The sequence below is a fragment of the Fusarium falciforme genome, chromosome 2, assembly GCF_026873545.1.
Source record: "Fusarium falciforme chromosome 2, complete sequence".
In the NCBI taxonomy this organism is placed as follows: domain Eukaryota; kingdom Fungi; phylum Ascomycota; class Sordariomycetes; order Hypocreales; family Nectriaceae; genus Fusarium; species Fusarium falciforme.
The window spans coordinates 3,890,764-3,917,237 of record NC_070545.1 but is presented as its reverse complement, the minus strand read 5'-3'; the positions used below and the strand labels follow the sequence as shown (position 1 = coordinate 3,917,237).

The 26,474-nt window shown below is 54.4% G+C and overlaps 6 protein-coding genes and 2 pseudogenes across 8 annotated transcripts, besides 2 other annotated features; 4 read left to right on the top strand and 4 right to left on the bottom strand.

The window, feature by feature from the left end:
- Positions 1–1,840: 1,840 nt before the first annotated feature.
- NCS54_00312800 (Hypothetical protein) lies at positions 1,841–3,484 on the bottom strand (the record flags this gene model as incomplete). Its single annotated transcript, XM_053148711.1, has 1 exon — positions 1,841–3,484. The coding sequence occupies one exon, from the start codon at positions 3,482–3,484 to the stop codon at positions 1,841–1,843; it is 1,644 nt and encodes a 547-aa protein (XP_053004686.1).
- A 1,150-nt stretch (positions 3,485–4,634) lies between these two features.
- On the top strand, positions 4,635–5,285 carry NCS54_00312700 (Hypothetical protein; the record flags this gene model as incomplete). Its single annotated transcript, XM_053148710.1, has 3 exons — positions 4,635–4,688; positions 4,784–4,929; positions 4,991–5,285. The coding sequence occupies 3 exons, from the start codon at positions 4,635–4,637 to the stop codon at positions 5,283–5,285; spliced, it is 495 nt and encodes a 164-aa protein (XP_053004685.1).
- Positions 5,286–9,715: 4,430 nt separating this feature from the next.
- On the bottom strand, positions 9,716–10,390 carry NCS54_00312600 (Hypothetical protein; the record flags this gene model as incomplete). The annotated part of the gene is made up of 2 exons (XM_053148709.1): positions 9,716–9,718; positions 10,058–10,390. The coding sequence occupies 2 exons, from the start codon at positions 10,388–10,390 to the stop codon at positions 9,716–9,718; spliced, it is 336 nt and encodes a 111-aa protein (XP_053004684.1).
- Positions 10,391–19,423: 9,033 nt separating this feature from the next.
- On the top strand, positions 19,424–20,685 carry NCS54_00312500 (annotated as a pseudogene). The gene is made up of 4 exons: positions 19,424–19,801; positions 19,933–20,441; positions 20,508–20,520; positions 20,614–20,685.
- Positions 19,424–20,685: a sequence feature.
- A 151-nt stretch (positions 20,686–20,836) lies between these two features.
- NCS54_00312400 (Hypothetical protein) lies at positions 20,837–22,060 on the bottom strand (the record flags this gene model as incomplete). Its single annotated transcript, XM_053148708.1, has 1 exon — positions 20,837–22,060. The coding sequence occupies exon 1, from the start codon at positions 21,890–21,892 to the stop codon at positions 20,837–20,839; it is 1,056 nt and encodes a 351-aa protein (XP_053004683.1). The 5' UTR covers positions 21,893–22,060.
- A 571-nt stretch (positions 22,061–22,631) lies between these two features.
- Positions 22,632–23,430, top strand: NCS54_00312300 (Mediator of RNA polymerase II transcription subunit 7; the record flags this gene model as incomplete). Its single annotated transcript, XM_053148707.1, has 2 exons — positions 22,632–22,874; positions 22,936–23,430. 2 exons carry the CDS (start codon positions 22,632–22,634, stop codon positions 23,428–23,430), a joined length of 738 nt encoding a protein of 245 aa, XP_053004682.1.
- Positions 23,431–23,987: 557 nt separating this feature from the next.
- Positions 23,988–24,772, bottom strand: NCS54_00312200 (Hypothetical protein; the record flags this gene model as incomplete). The annotated part of the gene is made up of 3 exons (XM_053148706.1): positions 23,988–24,207; positions 24,277–24,294; positions 24,765–24,772. The coding sequence occupies 3 exons, from the start codon at positions 24,770–24,772 to the stop codon at positions 23,988–23,990; spliced, it is 246 nt and encodes an 81-aa protein (XP_053004681.1).
- A 116-nt stretch (positions 24,773–24,888) lies between these two features.
- On the top strand, positions 24,889–26,379 carry NCS54_00312100 (annotated as a pseudogene). The gene is made up of 3 exons: positions 24,889–25,196; positions 25,248–25,807; positions 25,859–26,379.
- Positions 24,889–26,379: a sequence feature.
- Positions 26,380–26,474: the final 95 nt, after the last annotated feature.

The following is a 26,474-nucleotide window of genomic DNA, read 5'->3' as shown; positions in this document are numbered from 1 at the left end:
GTCCAGTGCTCGCCGCCACATCCAGCATGGCTCCTCAATGTTGCTGACCTAGGACGGCGAGCAGGTTTGAAGCGCGTCCGGCGTCAGGGGCTTTTCTCGTTCTGGCCTCCGGGAACAATAACAGGGTCTCGCCGGATCTGGCAACGGCGATTTTGGTCAGGGGAGCTCGCTGAGCTTCACTCGGGAGTTTCCAAACAAGCTTAATCGAGGCATCGCATCAGCTCTGTTCTGTTTCATGTCGAGGATGTCAAGTTGTGTGCTCAAAGATGACTCCATCCTTTTTGTCTGGTTCTTACATCCGCCCTTTCTTATTTTGAGAGAACTCCCCCCAAACAAAGAGGAAAAACAAGCTGCCGAAACACGTCGGCAGAAGAGGTCGAGGCGATAGTCAGCCAATCTGGCTGAGACATGTCAAGAGACATTCACACCCGATTCGGAAAAGAAGACTGATAGCTCGTCCCTGGTAACGGCGGGGCGCGACGGCTCTGGCTGGTGAAGGCGTCTTGTTGTGCGAGACGGATACGATAAAAGCCACGGGTTTGGAAGACAAAGGATCCGTTAAAGTCTCGAAGAGAGACTGAGGTCTGGAACGGCCGAGACAGCCATTAGCAAGGTTGAGCTCGATAACCTTCCGTATTTTACTCATACCGACCCGCTCCATCAAACGCGGTTAATGGACACTTCGCGACAGGCACTTCCCCTTGCGCCAAAGCAAAGTCGCTGTGCCTTGCAGATGCTTCCGGTCAGTCAAAATGTCCCTGTCGTCAGTGAGCTGCGACAGGCCAAGATCGGCCACAAAGGGCGCCGCCAACAAGCAAACACGGCGCTCATATAACCCCCTCATTGGACCGAGACTGGGCCCCCGAAGGCGATAGGCTTCGAGGAGCTCCTAACGATTGACCATCCACTACTCGGTGATTTGACGGATCCAAAGCCTGGCCCGGCGGCCCCGGGTTGTTAGGGGGCTAGACAATGTCTCATCGCCCGATTTGGTATTGATAGTTTGATCTCCATACCAGACGAACACATCTCATGAGAGGTACGCTAGGAACAGAGGCACGTGGCTTAGGGGACAGGGTATCGCAGGTCGTGTAGGTTTGATGCTATGAGTTGTTGGTTGAGCTGGTGAGGAAGGTGTGACAAGGGTGTACTGTGCAAGACAGGCATCTGCTATCGCACACTGTAGTTTTGCAGACGGTCTTGGAGCCTTTTGTGATAAACAACACTGTACAGACATTCTCCCTCCACCTCCATGGGAAGAACACCACCAGTTATTATTGAGAATCTTTCAAGCTATGGTCGAAAAAGAGCATCTAGGCTTAATTAATTGAATAGGGAATCCCAAATCGATATCTCTGAAAGTCATCAAGCCAACTCAAAACATCGCATCACCATCAATGTAGGGTAAGCGACAAGCGAAAGTGATCAGGACGCTGAATGGGCGAATGAACTTGAGAGATCTTGGATCAATGATAGTGTCAGTGACGGGGCATGAAGTAAAACATAAAGAATATAGGAATAGAGCTGTACTCTTTGTTTAGAAGGAAGCAGTGGAATTATGTTCATCCACAATGGAGGCTTAGAACGTACCTAGTAAGCGTCTGTCGATCGTTGGTTTCGTGCTCAAAAGCCACATCATGTGTTCTCACGTTTAAGCAGACAGAAAATTGATTGAAGTATTGAATTGAATACTAAAGGAAATATGATTACTACATTAGGTACTCATTAGACTGTACAATGACTATTATCCGAGGCCATCTCCCGCATTAATCCTCCATCATACACATTACCATCCTTTTTAGTGATACAAAGGAAAACATGATTCATCATCAGAGAGTCTCTACCATTGAACAGAGACGGCAGAGCGACGCTTGTTTGAGCGCTCCAGATCGCGGTAGCCGAGAGTCTGCTTCGTAGTCTGGGTGGCGGTGGTGGTTGGCTCACCACCCACTGTCACGATCACAGTGTTGTAGACAGTTGCGATGCTGGTGGAGACGGCACCCTCGTCGCAGTCGGTCTCTTCAGGGTCGTAAACGCCGGCGTTGTTGTCGTCGTCGTGAGGTCGGACCTTGGTATAGTTGGGGACGTCGATGGAGGTCTGGCTGCCGTTGCTACCTCGGGTGTTGGTGTAGGCAGGGTTCTCAGATTCGCCCTTGCCATTGTCGCCATATTGAGGCTTGTCGTCACCACCATAGCCAGTATTGTCGTTCTCGTAGCCAGGGTGGCAGGGTTGGCCGTCCTTCTTGCGCTTACAGGTAGAGTAGCCAGTCTTGGGGTCATAGACAATGACCTCAACCTCTAATTCACTTCCATAGGTGGCCGTTCGCGTGATGGTCTTGTAGCTGTTGCTCTTCACGGTAGCAGTCTCGTACTGGGCCGGAGCGGTCAGGGTGTAGGTGCAAGGAACCTCGACCACAGTGGTGACATAATCGCCATTTTCCTTAGTGATGGTGGTGATGGTAGGCTCGGGTGTGACGACCACGGTGTAGAGCTTGCCGCTCTCCTTGATGGTCTTGGTGACGACGCGCTCGATCGACTCCTTGACAGTGATGGTCTTGACAACCTTGTTCTTGTTGCCATCCTCCAGAGTCACTGTCTTGACGACCCTGTTCTCGTAGCCGGGAAGAGTCACTGTCTTCTCCTCACCGTCCTGCTCAGTGATGGTCTCAACAACCTTGTAGTCGCCAGTGACAGTCACGACCTCCTCCTTGCCATTTTGCTGGGTGATGGTTTTGACAACCTTGTTGTTGTTGCCGTAGCCGTAATCGTGAGTGAATGTGAGAGTCTTGACCTCGCCATTCTGCTGAGTGATGGTCTTGGTGGCCTTGTTGTAGTTGAAATGCGTGAAAGTCAGGGTCTTGACCTCACCGTCTTTGACAACGGTAACCGTTTGGGCGTTGTCGTAGTACTTCCCACCGTTGCCACCGACGACCTTGGTGACGATTCCTCCCTCGTAGCCGGGGTAGCCGGCACTGGGAGCAGGATAGCCGTTGGTGACCGTGATTGTCTTCGCGCCGGGCGGGTAGTAGTTGCCATTGTCGTTGTTGTCAGGGTAGTCAGCGCCGTCAGGATAAACGTTGATCTTCTTGGTGACGATATATTCCTCGCTCTCAGTCTGTGTCACAGTCACGGTCTTGCCAGGATGCGTGATGGTGATGGTCTCCTTGGGTGGGTCGAGTGTTTCTCCCTGGCTGATGTAGACAAACTTGGTGCGAGGCTCGTTGTACTGAGTGACAGTGACGGTTGTGTAGGACTCGCCAGGCTCTTGGACAGTGACGGTCCGATAGGAACCACCCTGAGGATCGGTGACAGTGATAGTCTTCCGAGGTCCAGCTGGTTCGGTGACGGTGACGGTGTGGGAGCAGGCTTCTTCCGCTGAACAAGGCGGGCACTCATCGACAGCTCCTCGTGGCTGCAACCAGTCGAAGCGTGCTTGAGCCAAAGGCGCCAGGGCCAATACTGTCAGTGGAGCAAAGCGAACCATTTTGATGCGGTGTTCGAGGTTTGGATCAGGTAAATGTTGAGATCGATGGCAGGAAAGACTGGTCCAAGTGAGGAACTCAGAAAGAGAAGAGGAAGTGAGGATTGGATGATTGAGTTGAAGTGATGAGGATGATGAGGACAAACCAAGAAGCGAGAGGAGTCGAGCATACTTATAGCTATCGAGTTGCCTCCAAAAGGTTCAACTTGAACCTAGGGTGATGAGGTTATCGGGTGAAGGAGAGCTCCTGAAGACACAATATTGCCAAGTGTGGAGGCAATATCGACAGCAGAAGGCGACGACTGAGCGAGTTGGTCCATCGTGAAGAGACATTGGCAATAGAGAGGAGAATTGATTGTGCCCTTGTAAAGGAGATTCAGGGTGGAGAGGAAGACGGCAAGAGACATTGACAAGCGGAGAGCACTATGTCGTGGGGGTAGTTTGAGGGACAACAACAGCAAGACATTATCAAGGCGCGGGACAGTGAAGGGCAGCAAGTTCCCCGTGAAGGGTCGTTCAAAAAGCACTAGCTCTTTGCGTAATGAGTTCAATTCCCTTCCAAGGGATCTTCAACAAAGGCATTGTTGGTGTTCAGGGTGCCCTGGGCGGCTTGGCAAGCAATAATGAGATCCCTCGTCAAGGGCGCGTGTTTGAAGCTGGACTCAACTTGAGGGAGTCAGGAGCATCAAGGGAGGGGTTGAGCCTAAGGCATCATGGGGTGAATCTCGATCTTCAATCAACGTGCCCACCATGTCAACAAAGCCCATGATGGCGCCCGATGCCGACGAATCGAACATTGAAGCCTTTCTCTTGGCCCAACGCCGTCGTTCGTTTGATGTTTGCTTTGTCCCCTTCCCGTCCCAGCAGACTGGTACCATGGCGAGCGGTCCGAAGTTTACCCGAAGTCGCTCTGGTTCCTGTGGATGGGACCCACCAAGCAATCTCGTGAGGCAGGCGCGACAGCTGCAGACGACAAGAGCTCATCGCGAGGTCACGAGGTTTGTACGACACAGGTGCAACCTTCTACGTTCATTTCTTGCTTATTATTTGCTTCACCACCTCGCGGTAATACACTGCCCACGGCGATATTGGACACGGACTCTTACTGGCCTGCGATTTGATATGCGAAACTTGGTCCCGCGACCACGTAACGATGGGAGCTTGCGCATCATGTTTGGGACGGCGTGATGGAGACGCCTACGATGAGGTGCGTGGTCTGCGAGATTCTGCGTCTTTTCCATGACTCCGGGCGATGGATAGGGCGTCTACAGGCCTGTCAGCTAACGCTTAACCCTGCTCTAGGAAGAGGAAAACCGCCTTCTTTACGATGACGCCAACGGCATGCAATACGGTAGTTTCGGAGACCAGTCCCTGAACGGCGAGAACGACACACTCGAAGCCCAGCGAGAAAACGAGGCCCTCCAGCGAGTAGTGGCTAAGACATCGAAGTACGTTTGTGATGATGGAAGGAGGGGTTGAGGTTGTTGATGCTGACTGAGTCTTGCGCAGCAACATGGTGGACATCTTCGACATAGCACCGCAAGATAACGCTCCCCGCGGAACGACGACGCCGTTTGCCTACGCCGGTCAAGGTGCCCGTCTCGCTCGATACCAACACCTCGTGTCAAAACTTAGCAACCAAGGCGAAAGCCCCGCCAACGCGAATGGCGTCAAGGTCGATTGGATACCGGAAGACGAGACGATCGAGATGCAGAAGAACGGACCGGCCAGCATCAAGACCCTCGAGAGCGACGAAGGTCCTCTTGTCGGAACCTTTGCGGACGCAGCAGCGGCGATGCAGTAAAAATAATATTTCTCTTGGCCATCACATACAGTGATGCTCTGCCAGGAAACATAGAAGCCAGTGTTTGGATGTGGGGGCTCTGTCGGCAGCTGCGGCATGGATACGCCTTTTCCATGCGAGACACAACTGACGATACACGCCGTACCTTTATCTTCGAAACCTCCGATATCCCAGCCTTGTTGGGGGCTGGCTTAGCCCGGAAACACCCATGCTGGCTGGTTGGAGATGGCATCTTACCTTGGACATGCGGATAAGCCGTGACGACAACACTACGAAAAGAAACGACAAACTCTTTGACATTTCCTTACCAACCACCATTTCCTACCTACCTATCCAAGACTCTCAATTAATTCAGCGCGGCACATTATTGGCCGCCATCAACGCAAAGCAACCCTCCTGTTCGGCAAACACAAACGGCTGTTGCATAAATCGTGGGCGGCGGTCTCACTTCGTTCATTTCATACGGACGGATGCATGGGGCCTTTCTTTTTTCTTTTTTTGGCCTTTTTTACTTTCTTGAAACTTTTCCTTCACTCTTTGTCTTTTGATTGATGTGGGCATGGAAGTGGACTTGTACAAACAGACACACCAATCGAATTTCACAGAATTTTTTTTCCAATTTTCCCTCTCGCCTGGGTGTTGAGCTGCTACTGGGTCCAGGACCGACCAGGACCAGGCCCAGGCATGGAACCCTACATGGTCTAATCTCCAACCCTCGTCATCAGTTCGCACTATGCTCTATGAATGGATGGGCCTCTTGTCTTCGCAGCAGATTCTCACGCATGACGAGCACGAGCGGCGAGCTAGAGGCGGTGCCCAGCAGCCCACCTCGGAGGCGTGACTTTGTCGAGAAGCGACAGCACCCATTAAGCATCAGACACGTGCGCTCCCCTCGCACTGGCTCACCATGGCTTGAGGTGGCCCGGCAGTCAGTGGGGTGTGAAAGGGCGCTAGACCAGGGCATCGAGACGAGGAGGATGGCGGCCGTCGCTCTAGCTTGCCGTCGGCCCTCGTTTTAGATTGGTTTTCTCCGGCTTCGGCTCGCACCGTTGATGGGCGGCTTGCATGGGGCTCCATCCACTGGGGAGCTTTGGATGGATCCCTTTCGTCGACCGTGAGCAAGATCCCGCCCACGTACCAAGCCTTCGGGAATCCTCTGGCAGAGCCCAGGGCCCTTCTAGCCCGCCACCACGGGGACGGGGACGCGGACGGGACCATGGCCACCTATCCATGGGGCCACGGACGGGGGAATGGGGGGCGGGCTACCACTACCATGGGCAAGCCGCTCTTTAGGACAGCCATCTGGGATGGATGAATGGCTGGAAGCCGCTGCCTCTGGGCGGTCGCCATGGGCCTTGCCCATCCCCTCGGGTAGAGAGAGCCATGGTGTCGGGAACAGCCATGCCAGCCATACCATCTCGATGGAGGGACGGGGAGTGTCTTGCTTGCTTGCGCCTGCTCACGCACCCACGGCGAGATGGGCCCCTGGACCCCGTCCACGGGAGGCTGGGCCCGTCCGAGACAGGGCTCAGGTTTGGGTTTTTTTCCCATCGACTTCGGCCAGGGGCCGCCGTCGAGAGGCTCCCGATACTACCTACCTACGGCTAGGAGAAAGTTGCCAGCAAGGAACAGAACGGGCACTAGATGCGCGCCTCGGGGCGGACGAGCAGGGGACCACTCTGAATAGGCCACGGAGAGAAAGATTGACGGCGGCGGTCAAAATTCGTGCTCGGTCAACCAGGCCTGCTTTGGTTTAACGTCTAGTCGTCGTCGAGTATCGTCAACAGAACTCACTCACTGGCTCTTTGTCTACCAACCAACGACCTTGATCAACTCCGTCGCGTGTGGTTGCCCATCCCCAGCCTCTTCTCGAACACTTCGATGGAGACCCAAACCCTGTCCCGTCCAATCCTGCAGTCTGCAATCGCCCAGCACCGAAATGGCTGCTGCCCAGGATCTTCAATCCAGCCAGCAAGCAGCCTGCTTTCTGTGAGCCCTGACGGCGGACCTGTTCCCCACCTCTCACCCTCACTCATAGTCCCGGGCCGCCGCACACCTGACTTACTTACTGCTGCTGTTCGCTCTGCCCGAGAGAGTGTGCGCTACCTAGGTACGCAGTATGGAGCTTACTAGCAGGTAGGTTGGTGCTGCTGCTGCTGCTGCATCATGCTGGCCAAGCAAGCTTCCCCTCCCCCTCCCCACGCCCCTCGCTGCTTGCTCCGTCTTGCTTGCTTGCGTACAGTACGTACGGCATGACCGCACCGCAGGGGAGATTGAGGGTCACAGCCCGGGGGTGCCCTATTGTGGTCAAGGCCACAACGGTGCGTTCTGCTGTGCTGCACTCTGCTTTCTCTCTCTCTCTCTGGGGAGACGATGCTGTGCTGCAATCGGCAACTCTGCACTTGGGCATGCGACTCAAAAGAGTAGAGAGGTCCTGCGTACAACGACACGACACGACACGACTCGATGACTCTCGATCTTGCTTCACCCCGTCGCCTCCCGACTCCACGATCGTCGACTCCAGCTCCCACTCTGTCCCCGCTCCCGATCTCTACGATACCTGGTGTCTCTCTGCTAATCGCCGTCTTGTTACTGCCCGTCAGTTCCAGTTCTTGCTTTCGTATCCTCGTTCCGAACCTTCGATATCAGACATTATGGTCCACCGCGATGAAGCACCACCCACCCACACACCCCCAGACCGACACTCACATTCAACGACGCCCAGACACAAGCAGATCGACTGAGGATATGGGGGGCGGCCCAGCGTCCACTGCCTGGCCTGGCATTGTGCTTCCGCACCTGCATCGTCGCACGCCTTTCCTCCCCCCATTCGTCAGCCAAGGGCTTGCCTTGGGCTAGGAAGAAGCCCCTCCCTCCTTGGAAAGCCCCGATAAGCCAGGGCATGCGTGCGTGCCATCTTTTTTTGTGTGTCGAAATGAGGTTACGCTGCATAATAGACAGGCGGGAAATGGTGCTTTTTCCCAAGGTTCAGGGCCCTGCGCGACCTGAGGGAAAAAAGACACGACAGGTTCAGTCAGTCGTTCCAAGTTGGCCGTCTTCCTATTCGATGTGTGCCTTGGAAACATATCCCGACTGCATGCCATCCGGACCTTGTTCCTCTTGCTTTGCTTTGCTTTGCTTTGCTTTGCTTTGCTTTGCTTTGCCTTGCCTGTCGTGCTCCCTACCTCGGTTGGATGGTTGTCTCTTGTCTCCTCATTTATGTTCGGAAGCTGTTCCCATTTCGCAGATTTCGATGCTTGTCTATTCTTCCCTTCCCCTCCCCCTCACTCGTGATGCTTGCTTCCTTGCTTGTGACCCCCCCGGCCAAACAAGGACCCGCCGTCATGATGGGCGCCGGCATCTTGTTGTTTCCCGATCATCAGCAAAAGACACCGAGTGAGAGGCCCTATTCAGGCTCCGTCTTCCTTACTTCATTCTTCCTTTCCCTCATCTTCGAGGCCCACACACCCCTGCCCATGCACAAGCACGGCACTGCCACCCTCCATCATCTACATCTTCCACGATTCGGGGCTCGGGCTTAGGGCAGGGGGGGTTAGGTAACGGAACGGAACAAAACAGACTTTTTAATGATGATCCTCCTCCCGTCTTTGGAGGTTTGTGTGTGTTTTCTTTTTTTCTCTTTTTTCTGGTTTATTCTGAGAGAGAATAGAATAAGTTAAAAAGGGGGTTGATGGAAGTATAGCAACATCCTTGGCTATGGAAGAAACAACACACTTTGAAAGATAACCTATTCCTCCTCGTCCTTCCTCCGCCCTTCTCTGCTCTGCTCTCCGCATACCCATGGATATAGTTGAGCAACGTAAACCATGTTTCCGCCTTGGGGGGACCCATCCCACAAAAAAAATGCCTGTTCCCGTCCTTGTTTCTTTGCCTTGCCTTGCCTTGCTCTCTGAACAATCCTTTCTTTCTGGGTCCTGTCTGCCTGGACCCTCCCTCATAATAGTCGTGAAACAAAATAAAAAGTCCGCCGCCAGAATGTTAGAAGAAAGGAAAACAAATAAAACTAAATGTAGAAAGGAAATGATGGACTCGTCAGATGGACCGAGAGGGGAAGAGGGGGGATAAAAAAGAGAGAGAAAATCGCCCACGTCGTCTGTCTTGTCATGTCCACGTAGCAGCCAGTTCCCACCGCCTTTGTCCTCTTGGTTCTTTTTTTCCCGTTGTCGATCCCCCCCTTCTTGTACAACTCTCTTTTGGTGCTTCTGGGGTTCATGTTCATCATGGTATTGCCTCTTGCTTTGCGACACATGCGCTCCGTGACTCGAAAAACGTCCGTTGCGTGCTGTGAGCCGCCACTGCTCCAACCAAAGCAAAGCAAACCTATCGGCCTCTTCACCTGCTTTTCGGTATCGTCCGTCCGTCGTCGTCTCTGAGAATTACTGATTCGTTCGGTCCGCTTTAGAGTCTCGTTACTACAATTCATGGTTAGCCAGTCAGCCCTCTCTTGTTTCGTTTCTCGATCCTGTCTTGTCCAAGCCCACGCCCACGCCCAATGTTCACGCCCACACCAAGTCTACAGTATGCATGCAACACATCCATTACCACCGCACGCACACACCCCTCACACCCCTTTTTTGCCTTCCCGTCCCTCTTTTTTTTCTTCTTTTGTTTTCGTCTCCTTTTCCCCTCTGGCTTTTCCTTTTCTTTGCTGTCTTTCCCGTCCGTCTCTCACTCGTCTTGCCCTCCTGGGGGACCTCTTCCTTGCTCAAGCAGAACAAAAAGGTGAGGAAATGAACATGTTTCATACGTACCTGGCCCAGAGATTGTAGCCTGTGATCGTGCTCCTCTCTCATCCGATAGATCTGGCCCATCACATCATGCATCTCGCCGCACGTCCGCTCAATGGTGGCACTTCGGTTGCCCTCGCGCTGCCAGCGCTGGACGTCCCGGTACATCTTGTCGTACCGGCGCTGCTTCTTCTCCGTGTCGTGACAGAGCTTACACACATCGGGCTCCGTCTTGGTCTCGTAGACGAGCTTGAGACCGCACGTCTCGCCCATTCGGTACTCCTTGTTGCACTGCTGTCGGAAATGGCCCCAGCGCCAGTAGCCGCATGCCCAGCGGGTTTGCTCAAAGTAGCACATGGTTGCTGACTGGTTGGGTATCGACGGATGTGCCCGGTGGCGACTTGTCGGGATGGGGAAGCAGGATAGCGAGCTGCAACTGGTCCCAAGAGGAGGAAGCGGAGGAGTAGGAGGAGGAGGACCGGCAGTAGCGAGCGAACTGACCGAAGGTGGACAGTCGAGTTGCAAGACAGGACGGGAGGCGAAGCCGTGGTCGATTCGAGTCAAGTTCCGAGTAAAAGTCGAACCGTATCGAGTCGAGTCGAGCCGAGTCCAATGACGATCGAGCCTTGGGAGGGGGACGATGAAAGAGTCAAGTTCTTCTCTGTCAAGAGAATTCCTAGAAGCAGTAGGTTAGCCACCGACGTCTCTCCGGTCTTTCTTTCTTTTCTATTTCTCTCTCTCCCTCGTCGCCTTCTTTCCAAGTCGTCCCATCCCCTCAGCTTCCTATTCTTATTCTGTTTCACTGCATCCCTCTCTCCCCAGCTTAGACCATCTTGCCCTTTCATGTCTCACCTCCCGGGATCATCGCATCCACCTCGAGCCTCTTATTAGAGGACAAGACATCTGCAATACAAGACCGTACCCTGGTAAGGACAAGAGAGAGGGGCGTGAGGGGTATGGGGTGAGGTTGGCGATGATCAGGCATGACCCTGACCCGGCGAGGCCGTGTGTTCTTTGACTTACCTGCAAGCGATACAATGGCGCAGACAAAGTTGCGGTCAAGTTGAGAAGCAGGTTCCGAGACTCTGAGAGGCCCAGCACGACTAGTTCCTCACGTAACGTATTGCTAGTTGACGAAGCACCCTATCGTTCCAAAAGAGCGTTGGCCTGGAACCAGGCTGTTGCTGAGGGTCGCGTGAGGGTTTGTTTGTGTTGCTTGTATGCGTTCAAACGATAAAGATGGAGTTTGAACTGATGTGTTTGCACCCAATGTCGTTGGTACTAGTTGCAATCGTGTCGTAGACTTGCTTCGCCCTGATGATGGTACACAGAGAGTCGTCTCAAAGAAGGGAGTAGTCTGTCGTGACAACTGCAAGTCTTGGTCGCCAGGTAGTCTGTATTCCCTTGTCGATGCGATCCAGTTGTGGTCCTGATCTGGGGAGAGATGAAGATGGGGTGTCTGTCCCCGAACCACGGGACGCCGTAGCTATCTTATACTTGTTCGACCTAGGAACCTCTCGGTGTATTCGATCGTCGTGCTGTATATGCCATCCCACATCCACAAGTGGGACTCCCGCACAACCAACAAGCAATCGCCTTTTTTCCCTCCTCCCCTGGACACGACTCGGGCCAACTAGAGGCCATCCATCATTGTGCTTGTGCTTGTGCTTGTGCTTCTGCTCGTGCTGCTGCTTCTGCTGCTTCTGCTGCTGTTGTTCCTGCGGGATAAAAGAGGGCTTGCTTGGTTGCGTCGATTGGGTACCCGTACTTGATGCCCCATATGGCCGTCCCTCCCCATCGCATCACCATCCTCCACCAAAAAAGGGCCTTACACACCCCCTCCCCCCCCAGCCCAGACCAGCCATTCGCTTGGTACTCCATCTTTTTCCTCGTGCCGCTGCCATGCGACATACCCCGACTATCCGAGGGGTCTAGTCTCGAATTGCTTCGTTCCTGGGGCCTGGTGTGGCGCCGCAGCAACCTCAAAAGATTGCAGGTGTATTTCTCACAAGTCCCTGCAGCATGGCCATTGATTGACCTCGGACCTGCCCAACAACCACTCTCTTGTAGCTTGTTGTCTCCGCATATGTTGTTTCCCTCTTTGGGAACTCTGACCTCAAGCCTCGTTTCTCCTTCGCTTGGTTTGTTGCTACCTCTCCCGTCAACGTCACCAGCGTCCGTCAACCTGATCTAGAAGGAGGAGGGGCCTTGACCTAGTCAGACCCAGTCTCCGTCCTAGTAGCATGGCAGAAGAGGCCCGGTGGTCGCTTGCCACGTTGATCATGGCTCGAGATACGACACACACCCCCCTAGCAGTATCAGCAACGACAGCAACAGCAGCAGGGGAGAGGGACGGGGCATCCCCACACCGCGAGATGCCACTGCAGTAGTTGTGTGTACAGCACTTCACGGTAATGCTAGAGCTGCAGAAGAGAACAAGGAAACCAGGGCTGACGAAGGGGACAAACAAACTTGGACAAACCCGCGGGGGCGTGTGTATGTGAGCGAGTGAGTATGTGTGTATGCGTGTGCGTCTTCCCTTGCTATGCTCCCGGTCGCCTCCCCGTCAGCCTCTGTTGTCGTTCCCATACCTAACGTACGTACCTGGCAAGCAGATATCTCTTTGCGCCATCTCCCTCGCAGGACCTCAAACACAGTCACCAAGAAGCTGTTTCTGTCCTTCTGCGTCTCCTTTTCCCGAAGCCATTGCTACTTGCTGCTCCCTGCTTCGGCATTCCTCCGCCCACTCCCCTCAACGGCTCCTGTTCTGTCAACATTCCACACTTCTTCCATAACGCGTCTCTGGCCACCCAGTCTTGGGACTGCCGGGTCACATATACGGTCATGTTATTGCCAGGGAGCCCTGTGTCTTTCCCGCTGCGGGCCTGGCCTCGGCCGCGTCGTCTCCAGGACTTGTCCCAGTCGAGCCTACATAAGGGGGTGTCTCGATCTGCGGCCGCGGTGGGGCCTCATGGTTCGTCCCGAGGGCGGACAAGTGTCAGGGAACAAGGGGATCCTGACCGCTTGCAATCTCGACGGTTGTCGATTTCGGTGAAAACTAGGGCTCTGGTTCGCTGCTTTGCTCCTCCTCCGTGCGTCAAGGCCTCACGGGCTCGGCGGGCTCGAGCTTGATGCCAACGGCGCCCTCAACGGAGCACATCGACAGAGTGGCTGCAGTTCATGCTCTGCCATTTGACTCGCTTTTCCTTGTCTACAGCACATCACAGCACAGATCCTGCTTTCTACGGCACCATGCCGTGCCGCTTCTACGACGAGCCATGCCTTCAATGCTGTCGGCTTCCCGGTTAGGGTTGAGGCAGCCATCTCTCGTCCGAGCTCTTGTGCATCTTGTCTCGCCGACTCTGATGGATCGAAGCCGGGAGAAAACTTTCCAAGTATCTTGCCACTGGGGGCTGAAAGCTGCCTCCAGACGAGGTCATCCCCTCTCTCCCATGCCCCCTCGTCTTGCCATCCCTGCCAGCCGTTTTCTGTCGGACAAGACCTCATCGTCCTGTCTCGGCCGATTACTTCCGCTGTTGCCCAACATCCACCATCTCGGATATCGCACCGTCACAGTCGCCTGGGCATGCGGCTTGCTTCTGTTGCTGGCAACACCAACGGCCTAGCCTTCCCGGTGGATGCCAGTTCACTCAATCACCACCAGGGGTAGATGAGAGCTTCCAGGAGGAGGTTAAGCCTCCTCATCACCTGCCCCTGATGAAAAGGCAACTATCCTTTGCCGGGATTTTCTCCAAAGTGTTCATGCATTAGCGTCGACTTCTCTCAGCCCGACAGATTCTCTTGGCGGCCAGGCGGCCGGACAGAAGCACCAAGGGCTTGAGCTGAGAAAAGTAACTCAGCCGGCCTAGACTTGCATCTCGCTGCAAGGCCTTGCTGCGGCAGCAACAGATAAGAATAGGGGAGTTTGCATGGTTTTCGTGCATGGCTGCCGACTCACATGAATCAACCAAAGTTCCGTCTCGCCACTGAGCCGTTGGTCATTCCAGGGGGGAGGGGGGCCTTTGTCGAACACCATTGTCCACGGTTCAAAAGCAATTCCAGAGCCATGCTGGGCTGCGCCAGGCACACGGAATGCACAACGTGGCAGGCCCCCTCTGGCTATCACTGCAGCCCGGCCATTGCATATCATCATTGCCTCAGAAGGCAGAGCACTGTGCGGCTTCGCTGCTCCATGGGTCCTGCTGCAACTCTCCTGCCGTTGATATACTCCAACCATCCCCTACCGCCTCACTTCAGAGTGGTTTCCCCCCGAATATCTGCCTAAGCATGATGTACGCCTCGTCTCAAGGCAACAATGGTTGAGTGACCATGCAAAGCGAGCATAGTATCACATCGAAGCCGTCGAATACGCCGTGAGCTTCCCGTTGGGGGCCGTTCAAGCCGCCGAGGCATTGAACACATCAATCTCTGGATGTCAGTGTCAATGATCGAAAGGTGAACCCGGTCTCATACTCGCACGATGTCGGGTGCAGCCGTCGTCACTGCCCGCCAGCATAAGCGGGCCTTCTCTCCCCAGGGCATTGATGGAGAATGGCCATCATGGCTGTAATCTCATCCGGGTCTGCGTACTTGGTCATGACGCCTCGAGATCTCCAAGTGACTTGTCACGATCTCAGTTCGCCGCAGCTGTACGCTAGGCGGGGAAACAGACTTTTCAATGCCACAATGATGAGCTCTATCGCCCTCAAGTCCACTACCAATGGCAAGGAGGTTCACCTGATCTGGTAGTGAGTACGGGTAGCAGCAACCACTGCCATCGGCAGGCAGTTCCAGACACCCCGAACATGGGACATGGCTGTGACAAAGGGTCGTTCACGGGGAAACGTGACGAAGCTTCCGGGAGCTGCTGAGTTGTCCTTCTGCTTCGGGAAAGGCCTGCGTCTCGGGCAATTCAAGTCGTCCGTGATGACTTCACAGCCCGCATGAGATCACGAGAGTGAGAGGGCGGGGCGAGGGTAACAGAGATTGAGAAACCGATTCTCGTCCTCAGCGCGTTGGGCATTGTTGGGCTCGGCGGGGATACATGTCTGATTCTCGACTCCGGTGGCTGGGTTATGCCAAAGAGTGTGCCCTCGCGCATGTATATTGGGTGTGGGTGACTGACTGTGCGTGTGTGGGTGGGTGGATGCACTGACTGAGGCACAAACTGTAAGCTTCAGCTAAGGGAGGGTTCACAACTGCTCATCATCCGGAACAGGCAAGGCAGAGAAAGGAAGGGCGGCCAACTCGGAGACCTGAGACTATCATGGTGGCCATGAACCAAGTCGAGCATCCAGCCGGCCTTTGCAGGCACACAGGCCGTCAATTGATCACCAAGGACTCTGCCTTGATCCACATTCCCTGCTCGCTCAGCCTGGAAGATCACAACGGCCCGGTTTAGCGGCCGGGCCGGCCCGCTTTTGGGTATTCATTCCAAGATTCGGATTTGAGGTTGGCCCTGACTGAGAGGACTGACAAAGGGCCGACACCTCGAACCAGACGCAGCTTCAGGGACAAGGTACAAACGGTAGCCGCGGTCCTTGCCGACCATTGTCGAGGGAAAGCACGCCGTTGGGGGATCGGGAGGCAACAGCGCGGCTCAATTGCAACGACATGGCGCCAGGTCAGGTCTTGCAACCATGTGCGTACATGACGAAGCACGTACAGGCCGTTGCGGCGCAGAGGCTGCGCTACGGCCGGATGGAGATGGGCCAGAAAAATTCCGCAATCCGAAATCGCCCAATGAGCCTCGGACCCCAGCTTCGACCAAGTTTGGCGGGCTCAAAATCGAACCGAACGCCTGGGTTGCTGCAAATCATGTGTCTGGAAAACGCTGCATGGAGCCTGTTCGCAAGAAACGGGGCGGGAGTGTCCGATCGTACCTGGGGCCAATGGAGAAATCAGATCTCTTTTCCGAGCCTACGAGAAACTGGGGATTGACAATTGGTCACAGTAAAGTCTCTCAAGCTCAGAACCCCCTTTGCTCAACCTTAAAGCGCGCGGTCGGGACAGGCGAAGTCGACGGCGCCATCAGGCGCAACGTCGCTTGGCCCACTTCCAGCTCTAGCTTCATTACGTAGCTCCAGACAGTCTCCGTTCCCGTGCTCGTCGCGGAGGAATTCGAAGAAGGCTGTCGAATAGCAGCGTCGCAGCCGTGTGGGGGAGACAACTGACATGGAACGGGGGCCAGGGGCTAAAGGCGCGGGCAGCGGCTTGAGGCTGGGTCTTCCCGTGCGGCAGACGTGTTTCCATTGTCGCCGCATGGGCAGTTCTTCAAGGCAATGATTGGTTGGGGGCCAGGGTCAGAAAGCGTGGCCATCCCAGGAAGCCAAGCTCTTGCGACGGCGCGCAATGTGAAGCAGGTGAACAACAGACGACGGGTTGGATCTGACGAAGCGGCCACACCACAAACTTGATGGCAGATGCGGCAAAGCCATTTGAGAAACGCGGGCCGTGGCAGCTAGAGAAGCTGTGCAGCCACCCTTTTTTCCAGGCCAACATAGCGGATGCTTGCTGCAAAGGCATTGAGATAGCATGATTGACGGGAGGGGCCATGAATTGAAAAAAACAGCACAGCAACAAGGTTCTGTTGTGAGGTGCTGGCATATCGTGCCATGGTACTGTTTCACGGCACCATCAAGACTGGCAGTGCGCTTGCGCCTGGGTGTCAGGGTGGAGTGGAGATATGGAGCCTTGTGAAAGCCTGAAGCCCTGGCAGCAGGTCTATCATCACTTCGATGCCATCTTGATACGCCTAGTCAAAGGCGTGGTTGACTGGCGATGGTAACGGCGGGCAACTTGGTCGATCCGTTGAATCATGGTGCCGAGAGATATGAAAAGTCCAACGGCCGTGCAGTGGAGTGCGCTGTCAGTGCTGATCAGCAGGCTGTCGCCAGCCAGATGCACATTGAAATTGCTGGTCCTCCACGTCTTCGGTATCTAGCCATGGGGAGTCGCCCAAGATAGGTTAGGCCGATATCTTCCCTGGAGGACAAGCCGCACCAGACGAAACGAGCTTGAACGCCCTTGAGTGAGGCGGAGGTGAAGCCCGATGAAAGCTAGGCGAGACAATGGAAAGCCAAGCGGCGATGAAGTGGAAATCAACATGGCTATCGACCACTTTGTGATGTGACGAAAGTACTGGATGCATATGGGACCCGCCAGTCGATAGCACCTTGGGTCTAGAGCCCTGGTTCTGACTGTCAAGGTCTGGAGAAACGGCCGCAGAAGTCGGGTGGATTCATTTCCACGTCAGAGAAAGGGCGTGAAGGTAAAAGACGACGGCAACGGGAGTTCGGCGAAGAAACCCGACAAAGCTATATATGCGATGTGATGTGATCGAAGGCGTGCGGCAGGTTGCTCACTCTGCTCATCTGGCGATGTATCGATACGCATGGACGGAAGCGGGTGCAGATGCACCTCGACCACTAAAGCGGGTACTGAACGTTGATTGCGGAGGAGCTGCACGAGAAAGGAAAAGTATGGCTACGTCAGTGCAAGCTCAAGACAGCAAGGAACCACACGTTGCATTGGCATGGTTGAGCGATGAGGAGCAAAGAGCGACGGCAGCCCCAGGCTCGTCGACCACGGTAGAAGAAAGCTGCCCAAGACGCAGGCGTGCAGGTTGAGTTGCAGTAGTAGCAGCAGCAGGGTCGTCGATCCACGCATGGCGCCGGCTCCTGCGCGCCTGAAAAGACGACATTTGCTCGTTCGTCAGATTCGATCTTCCGGGTGGCGGTGATGAGCATATGCACGTGAAATGCGGATGTGGATGTATGTTGTATGCGTGTGGTTGCGGGTGTGGGTGGGTGGGTGCCTGCGGTAGCCCGCGCGGGAGGCTGTGGATGTTTTTGTTGTCGTTGTCGGGTGAATGACGATCGTGGATGGTGATGTTTATGTTTTGATCGTGAAATTTCTGTTGTTTTGCCTCACGGTTGTGTGCTAACCCGAGCAGTCACGAGTCGGTCAGGGCTTGCGGGCGAGGAACCAACACTGGAAGGAACGCTGGCCTCAAAGATGGCCGGCTGGGGCAGGTACGAGAATCATGTATGTGTGAGAATGGTTCTTGATGGGCACGCAAGGAAGGAGCGAGCAGATGTGGGTGGTAGTCCATTGGTCGGGGCCAAAGCCTCACCGAGATTCCGGGCAGAACAGCAGGAGCATGGGTCAAGCACGTTTGAGCTGCACTGTCAAAAAGTCACAAGTTTCATCAAAGCTTCAAACCCCGGAATTTGACTAAACGAAATCGAAATCCTAGTTAACGTGGCCGTAAACTCGGTACTTGCAACGGTTTTCTTCTGGTTCAATCAAGTGCCTGCCTGCTCTGATTGCTCTTGTACTCTGAGACAGGCATCGGGGCAGGTGCCATCCCTGTCTCCCACCAATTGACGGCACGCGCCTCTTGGCAAGCGCCCGTCATTAGTCGAAGCAGAAGCGCTTCGGCCCCACTTTAGCCTAATCTGATCGTCCACTCTCCGCCGACTGCCCCCACTTTCCTCGACTTCCCCTCAACTCCAAGTTTCAGGACCGACCGATCTCACAGCCTCATCACCTCATACCTGATCGTTTTGACTTGCAAAACGCCCTTGTCCAGCACCTTTGTCCTCATCTTGAGGATTGCTTGAATGCAATCGAATCTATTCTAGAAATCTCATAATCTCGCTTCTTACCTGTACGTTTGCTGAGCGTTTCCGTGTTCGAACGGCCTGGAGACGCGCGGCGCGCTTAGAACGCGAGGCTCATCTACCATCTCAGAGCCTTTCCACGTCATCAGCGACGGCCTCTGGGATCACGCCTCGAGCCCCAACATTTCTTACTCCTACTTTAGCCTGCTCGCCAATGCTCAATAGTGCCGATACTAGATAATTCCCTCTCGCGCCGTCCCCACCGCTTCTTCGGTTGCCTCTTTCTCACGCATCGGGTATTGGGGTCCCGGCCTTGCGACCAGCCTGACCACCTTTCGCGACCTCTTCTCTCACGCGCCGCGTTTCTTCTCGTGTTTTTTCAGATCATCGCCACCTCCTCCTCACCGGTCATCTGCCTCATCGTCTTTCCGGCGGTACCAAAGGACCATTGACTGACCCAAATTGTGGTCTCCTAGAACCACGGGCCAGCCATCGCGGCCATCGCGGCCATCGCTTCGGAGTCACAACCGAGCTGTGCGTGTGACGGCCTCCTGGCACCTACCTGACGCCTGTCTCTTCCCGCCCCTTGCCCGCGTTCTTCCGCCTCCCCGGATGCTTAAGGCTATTGCGAAAGTGGCCTCCGAGATCCAGGCTCTTTCGGATAAGGGAGGAAAAAGAAATCTCGTCTTTTGGTCTCACTCCCCTTGAGCTCACGCCCACTCTCGGCGCCCTCCGTCGCCTGCCGCGCCTAGGTCTTTGATCCATCATGAAGCCTGTCGCCACATCGTCCGACCAACTCACCTCGCAGACACGTCGTCTGTCACTCTTGTCACCTCCTTCTGACGATCCTGGCTCCTTAGTCCCGGTCGAGGATGGGAAACCCTTCAGCCCTGCGACTCCTGTGGTCGCTGATGCCCAACCCGCAGCCATGTCGATGATTCCCAGCCTCCCGCAAGAGGCAGCCTGCCCAGCCTCCTGGCATAGCAACGCTGGCCTTGTCACCCAGGCTGAGGGAAGTGAGTGTTGCAGCGGAGGTAATGTTCGGACAGTCCTCGACCCCCCATGTCTGGAGAGCATGCCAAATGAGGTACTTTTCCAAATCATGGGGTTTCTGGACGTGAGTGATCTTCTATCAGCGTCTAGGGTGAGTATAGACCGTCCAAAGTCAGCAAGCGTCCTGAGCTACTTGTGACTTATTTTCGATGTCTGAGTTGATGAATCGAGAAGAATATGGCAGCTCAGGGGCTCTATGAGCACAGACTGACCGAGATCCAGACAAACCATCACCTGCGTGACATATCTCGGGCACCTGTGCTGCATCATTACCGGCTTCGTCAAGTCCGTACAGATCTTCCGGCTCTTCTCTGGTCACCTTCTCGTCCGTCCCTGGCTGACCTCATTGCTCGCTCCATCTTCATGACACAGACCTCCATTGTCTCGCGACGACTTGCCCGCTCCCTGGTCTCAATTCGCCTGTCGCGACGCCTAGCAGCCAGGCCTTCTGCTGCTGCCTTGGTTGAGCGCTCTGTGTTGCCAAAGGAATGCGTTCCTGGTATGGTACCTGTGCACGTTGCGCCAGCGATCGTAGCTAGGAAGAAGGCAATTGAGAAGGAGAGAGTCAAAGACGGGCTGCGGCAGTGGATCGCTTCCAAGTGGAGGCGTGAAGTCAGGGTCCGTCAAGAGGGTGTCCGGAGATGGGAGGAGAGTCGGGGGATTGGGCGCGTGTGGCGATTGCGCAGGTTCTGGGAGAGGATCAGTCGCGGTGAGGGTCGAAATATTGCCCAGTAAGTTGCCAATGGCGGTGCTGTGAACGGTCAGCGCATATCATTTAATATCGTGTTCCATGTCAGCGGTTGTGGACTGGTAGGCTAGGCCTGGTTGTTTTCCCGTGTGTTTTGCATTGTTTGTACTCGTTCCTGATCAGTCTTGAGGGCTGGTCCCCTCTCACTCTTTTAGCATAACGGTATCAGCGACAAGGGTGGCGGTTCTCATGGATATCCCATGCCCTATCGTATGGCATGGCAGAGTTGTTTGTATAGTACATTATGCGGGCTAGATTGATTGTACAGAACTGGGGGATCCTGTCAAGCTTCCCCTGTGCCGACCTTGGGATGGCGGCTTTGAGACCCCTGGTGGGGCTAGAATCTGTTAACTGAGTCCATGCTTGAGTTTGTCGATCCTAGGTGGCTCGGAATCTGAAGCCGTCCCAGTCATCATCTTCATCGTCATCGTCCTCCTCTTCTTCCTCTTCCTTCTCTTCGACCACCGGAGTTTGTAGGTTCTCCTTGCCCAGCCCTGTAGATTTGGCCGCGGCAGCTTCTTGGCTGAAGCTCTCGCCTCGTTTGCGCAGGGCCTCCCTCTTTTCTTTCAGACGTCTTACGCGCGCTTCGAGTTCTTCCATCTCCTCAAACTCCTCCTCGAGCGCTCGTGTTGCCTCTTCCTTTTCGTCCTCGAGATCAACATCGGCTTGAGCGCGGCGTTTCTCTGCTTCCTCCTCCTTCTGGGCGTCAGCATCGGCAGCTTCCTGAGCTGTCATGGCTGGTGCGGAAATGACTGCATCCTCATCGTAGGGGGCAGTTGTAGCGGCAATATCGGCCTCGAAGGCTGCCCATTCTGACTCGTCCACTTGCGGCAATGTCGTGGTTGGCCGATCATCGATCGCCAGAGTACTAGGACGGCGCGATGGCAGGGTAGTTGTGGTAGGTTGTTGATTGAGGTTAGGTTGTCCTCCGGGGGTAGAGGCGGAGGAGCCGTCACGATGGGCAGGAGTTGCTGGCCGTGAGGGAATCTGGAGCTCGACGCCATGCGACGGAGTGGCTGATGTCCTCCTGGCCAACCGAGGTGGTGTCAAGTTCTGGTCCTTAGCCTCCTTGTCCGCTTCCAACTCGGCTGCATCAGTTTTGCTTCGTTTCCGCCGCACAGCATCTTCCATCTCGACGTCTCCGTCCCCGTTTCCAGCAGTAGCATCCTCAGCGTCGTCGTGCTTCCGTTTTTGCACCGCCTGTCTTTGTCCTTCTCGATCGTTAGGGGCCACGACTGGTGCTGTTGTTTGCGCTTTTATTAGACGAGTCTTGTGCGCTTCACCTCGGACGTGCGAGTCCCAGAGTGTTTCGGTCTTGATGTGCTCATGGCAGAGTGTGCAGAGCAGCTTGCCTGCGTCCGAGTAGGCAGCATAGGGATGTTCGATACGGCGAGCGGCTCGCTGCTGCCGCAGAAGGGATCGCACGTCGGACATGGACGTAGTTTGGGAGGGAAAAGGATGATTCGAGCGTGAGGAGATGCGGTGTGGAGGGTTGTTGACGAGTTGAAGCAGGCCACTCAGAGCGTGTGAAGGCGGCCGTTCAAATGGCCAATTAGGTGTGGCGTTGGAGGAACGGGGCCCTTTTAGGGAACTTGTTTGATTGATAAGTGTAAAAGAAGTAAAAGAGAAGAGAAAAAAAGAGGAGGAATGCATATGACGTTGTTTGATGTTAAAGAACAAGAGGCGCTTGCGGCGGATGGTGGTTGAGACGGAAACAGAGGAGAGGTGAGAGGTGAGCAACCGCCGATAATTAACCGGCGCAAATCGACATTAGCTTCGCTCAGCCTGGAGATTCGCTGCTCTTGGATGACTGTAGCTAACTCTCTTTCATTTTAATTACCGTCAAATCAACGGGCCAGATTCGCAGTGACTTTTAACCTCGCTGAGGGTAGTATCGTTGAACCCTCGATCTTTGTTGCATTAAAAGCTTTGACCTCGTCTTTGTCAAAGCTGTCTCTGATCTCATTCCACGTGGATTCCAATCCTCCCGCCAAAGTCTCACTCCCCCACCAAACTCAAGGGACCTTTTTGCGTTTGCGAGTTGCCGGAGGCTGAATCTCAGCCCTTTGTCTCGGTTCCAGATTTTATCAGGCCGCCTTCGTTCACGCGCCTGTCTTTCCGGCTTCATTCCGACACAATCTTATGAGGTGACCTTGTCGCCCTCGGCTGAAAGATGGCCGAACAGCAGGAGCCGCATTCGCTCTCGTCGACGTTTCCCAATCCTCCGCCGTTCTGGAAGGATTTTACGCCTGAAAATTTGTCTCGGATTGAAGCGTTAAGGACAGCGCACCTCGGTCAGCATGAAGGAGAGCCGTTGACGGTGCGCGTACCCGATGTGCCTGAGGATCTCATCAACCTCCAGCCGCCAGCCGAGCCAGCTGATGGGCGCTGGCGGGTATTTGGCGACCAGTACATGGTAAGGATTCAAGTTTAACGGAATGTTCTACAGAGCGACACGCTGATGCATTACCTCGCAGCTGGATGACAAGCTCCCCACTCTCGAGGAACAAGGAATCATCAACCTTCCCTCAACTACTCCCTCAGATTCCAAGGATGTCAAGCACTTTGACCGCGCTTTTGAGCTGAAACGCCTGGCCAAGTCACTACTACTCAACTTCTTGGAGCTCACCGGCACGCTAGCACAGAACCCAGAGCAAGCTGAAGCCAAAGTTCAAGATCTCCGAACCCTGTTCATCAACTTTCACCACATCCTCAACGAGTACCGACCGCATCAAGCGCGTGAATCTGTCATCGCGCTCATGCAGGAGCACCTGGACCGCACGCGCACCGAGACAATGGCCATAAGGACGCAGGTGGATAAGGCCCGCCGCGTGCTCGATGGCCTGGGGAGCTTGAGCGTGCCCGACGTACCCAAGCCGCTTGGGCAGGCGGAAGCACAGGAGGATTATGCTGCGCTGGCGGCACAGAGGGAGGCCGATGTGTGGGCTGCCACGGACGCGATGTTTACCTAGACGAGAAGGCTCGCTCCGCGACGTCCACGCGCGAGAATACGCGTGCGACTTCACAACCGCTCGAATTTGCTTTCGGAGGCACAGTTCGCAGTCTCCTCTGACAGTCCCGTCAGCAATGCTCATCAACGAGAATCGAGCCAAAGCCACGGTGCGGTCCGGATGCACACCAATATCAGATGAACCGATCGCAGCATTCAGAATTACCAATGGGGGAGAAGAAGTAAAATCTCAAAGGAACCACGAAGCCCGAGGGGGTTGACCCGGACGGCGACAATGCAGTATTCGGTATAGGCGTACTGTCAGGTTATGAGATTACAGTAACAACAAAGCGCCCTCCTAACGAGGGCGCAAACAAACAACCAGCCAGAGAGCTTGGATAAGTAACGAATTGATCATGAAATGTGTCTCAGTTGTCCATTAGATATATATACGCTGAAGCTACGCAAAGATGCGCAACATCAAATTGCATGAACAATGCCCTTCGATGCCCAAACAACGCGCCCAAACCCCTTTCAAGCTCCGTGTCGTGTTTTGATCGTGTCACTGATAAATACCCCTTACAGAATGGTACAGGGGATACAGCAGCACTCGTAGTCACCACATTCGATGCACTTTGTCTTAGTGCCCGTAGCCTCGGCAGGCTTGATGATGGACTCGGCGATGGAAGTAGCAGCGCTACCAGGGCCGTTTCGGTTGACGAGAGAGGAAGTGCCGCAAGCCATTTTGGATCTGTGTTGGTGTTGACGGTCGGTCGCTGGGGGAGAGTTTGGGGTGGATCTACAGGTGGATCAGCATTAGCAACGGTGTAGCTTCAAGAGCTTGTCTTAGGGTATAAGAGTCGCGTACTTGTTGGTGTACGATACGCTTGGAATGCGATTGAAGCAGAGGAGATAGGGGATTTGGCCAGACAAAAGGACGAGAGTTGAAGTTTAAAAGGATCAAAGCTGAGCTTCCCTGCTTGGATCTTTTGGGCGTCGGCTGTGACGTGGTTGCGTCATCAAGTGTGGGGGTGGGTTTCAACGTGTAGACCCTGGATTTGATCTCGTATATCGCAACCTCAGCCTCTACTGAGCCGCAAAGGATGAGGCGGCGAATGTGATTGCGTTTTGTTTGCCACAACGGCCAATTGAACTCTCAATTAGCCTGCAAGAATCGGAAGCTATTCAGGGGCATTGACTGCTTACCTCGATGAATCGTGGAATTTTCGCCATCACCCCTCTCCAATTGGGCTATTTGGTTACTGGATGGTGAAGAAAATACCCAGAGCTAAGGATATCAGGGGGCAATTCGTAGGCGCAATGGAGCGAGGTCGGCACAAGTGACAGAGAAGGAACCCGCGCATGGCTCCTTTCCTCTCGTATGCCTCCACTTAGACTGGCTACTTGAGTCTGACACTTCTCTCTTTGTTATCTTCAACACTCATCACTCTCCATCCACCATCGTTACAGGCCCCATAGCATCATGTCGTGGGAATCACTCCCCAATGAGCTTCGCTTCGCGATCTTTACGATCCTCCTTGAGGACAGCGACAAAAAAAACTGCCCAGGATTTCCCACTGTATCGCGGCAATGGCAGGACTTCTTTGAGCCAATCTTCTTTCGGCGGCTGGTTATCGACGAACCCGATCTCAACATGCTTAGCTCGGTAACCGAAGGATCAAATGGATTCCGACTCTTTTATATTCGACACCTCTGGCTTCGCCTCAAGCTTGCCCCGTACACATGCAAGTATTGTCAGACTAGCGAACCCAGGGACATCATTCATCAGTAAGCCTCCTATCCTATCTTTCAAGCCAGATGGCAGCTAACCCAAAGAAGAAACAATGCCAGGTTCACACGCGCCGTTTATAAACTCTTGAATATCCTTGCGAGAGGCAATCACATCTCTTACGACCGAGGTATCACCTTGCAGCTAAGCGCACATTCACCAAGCGATCATCGCCACAAATACCGAGACTTCAGAATGGTTGACAAGTACCCATGGATCACCGAAGAAGATTTGGTGGGAAAGGGCGAATTTCACAGACAGCATCGCAATTTATCCGTGAAGTACGTCCAGGATACACACCCAGAGGTCATCTCTCACCAATACATGGCATACCAGCTACCTGAAATGGACAGGTTCCGCAGCACGGAACCTCTCAGGTTCGACTTTGGGAAGCCTCTCTTCCGCTGGAGTCACACATTGCATGGGCCTGTTGATACCCAAAAGGTGCTCCCAAAGGTCAACATTGTCAAGACTCTCGTGATTCGCCGGCAGTTCTACCGAAACATTTCTTCCGGCGCCCTTGCCAAGCTTTTTCGGGAGAGTTTCCTCTACCTAGAGATGTTCCGCGATGAGCGATGGCTAGCTTCCAACTCTTTCAGTAAGAGATTATGTGAGTTGAGCTAACCCTGGTAGTTCTTTCAAGCCTAACACCGCATTACAGGCTGCCCTGAAAATGTCCTTGATGCCCTTCCAGCAAAACTCAAACGGCTTCACATCTACCAAGACGCGGATTCTGATTTCAGCTTGCCTCGAGTTCGTACTATGGCAGGTGCAGAGTCGATGCGGAAACTTACACTAATGTCGGACCTTAAAGAGCTACCGATTGCTCCAGATACTGATGGCTGGGGTTTTCTATTGGATTTCTTTCCAATGCTCCGACGGTGTCCCGTTGATACGCTTCCTGTGTTCAAGCTTCGTCGCCTGGCTTTAGATTGCGAAATTCTCAAGGAACCTCGGGCACCATTCGAGATGTTCGTCCTGGTCACGACATTCCGTGCGGCAGCGGCTGCCGCATCACGTATGCCCCGACTGGAGACCATGGAGCTGTGGAAAGCAACCCCGTCATCAGCCACCTTGTTTCGCTATTCGACCAAGAAATTTGAATCCAGGATCACCTGGCGAATCAACTGGAAGCGTGCAAGAGGTGACCAGTTATGGCGGGGAGAGTTGAGGAAAGATTAGGAACGGGCCGCCAGAATCCATCACGGAGACCATGACCTCGTAATCGAATGCATTCCTCTACCAGACGATCTATCGGAGTCCCAGGGATCACGATG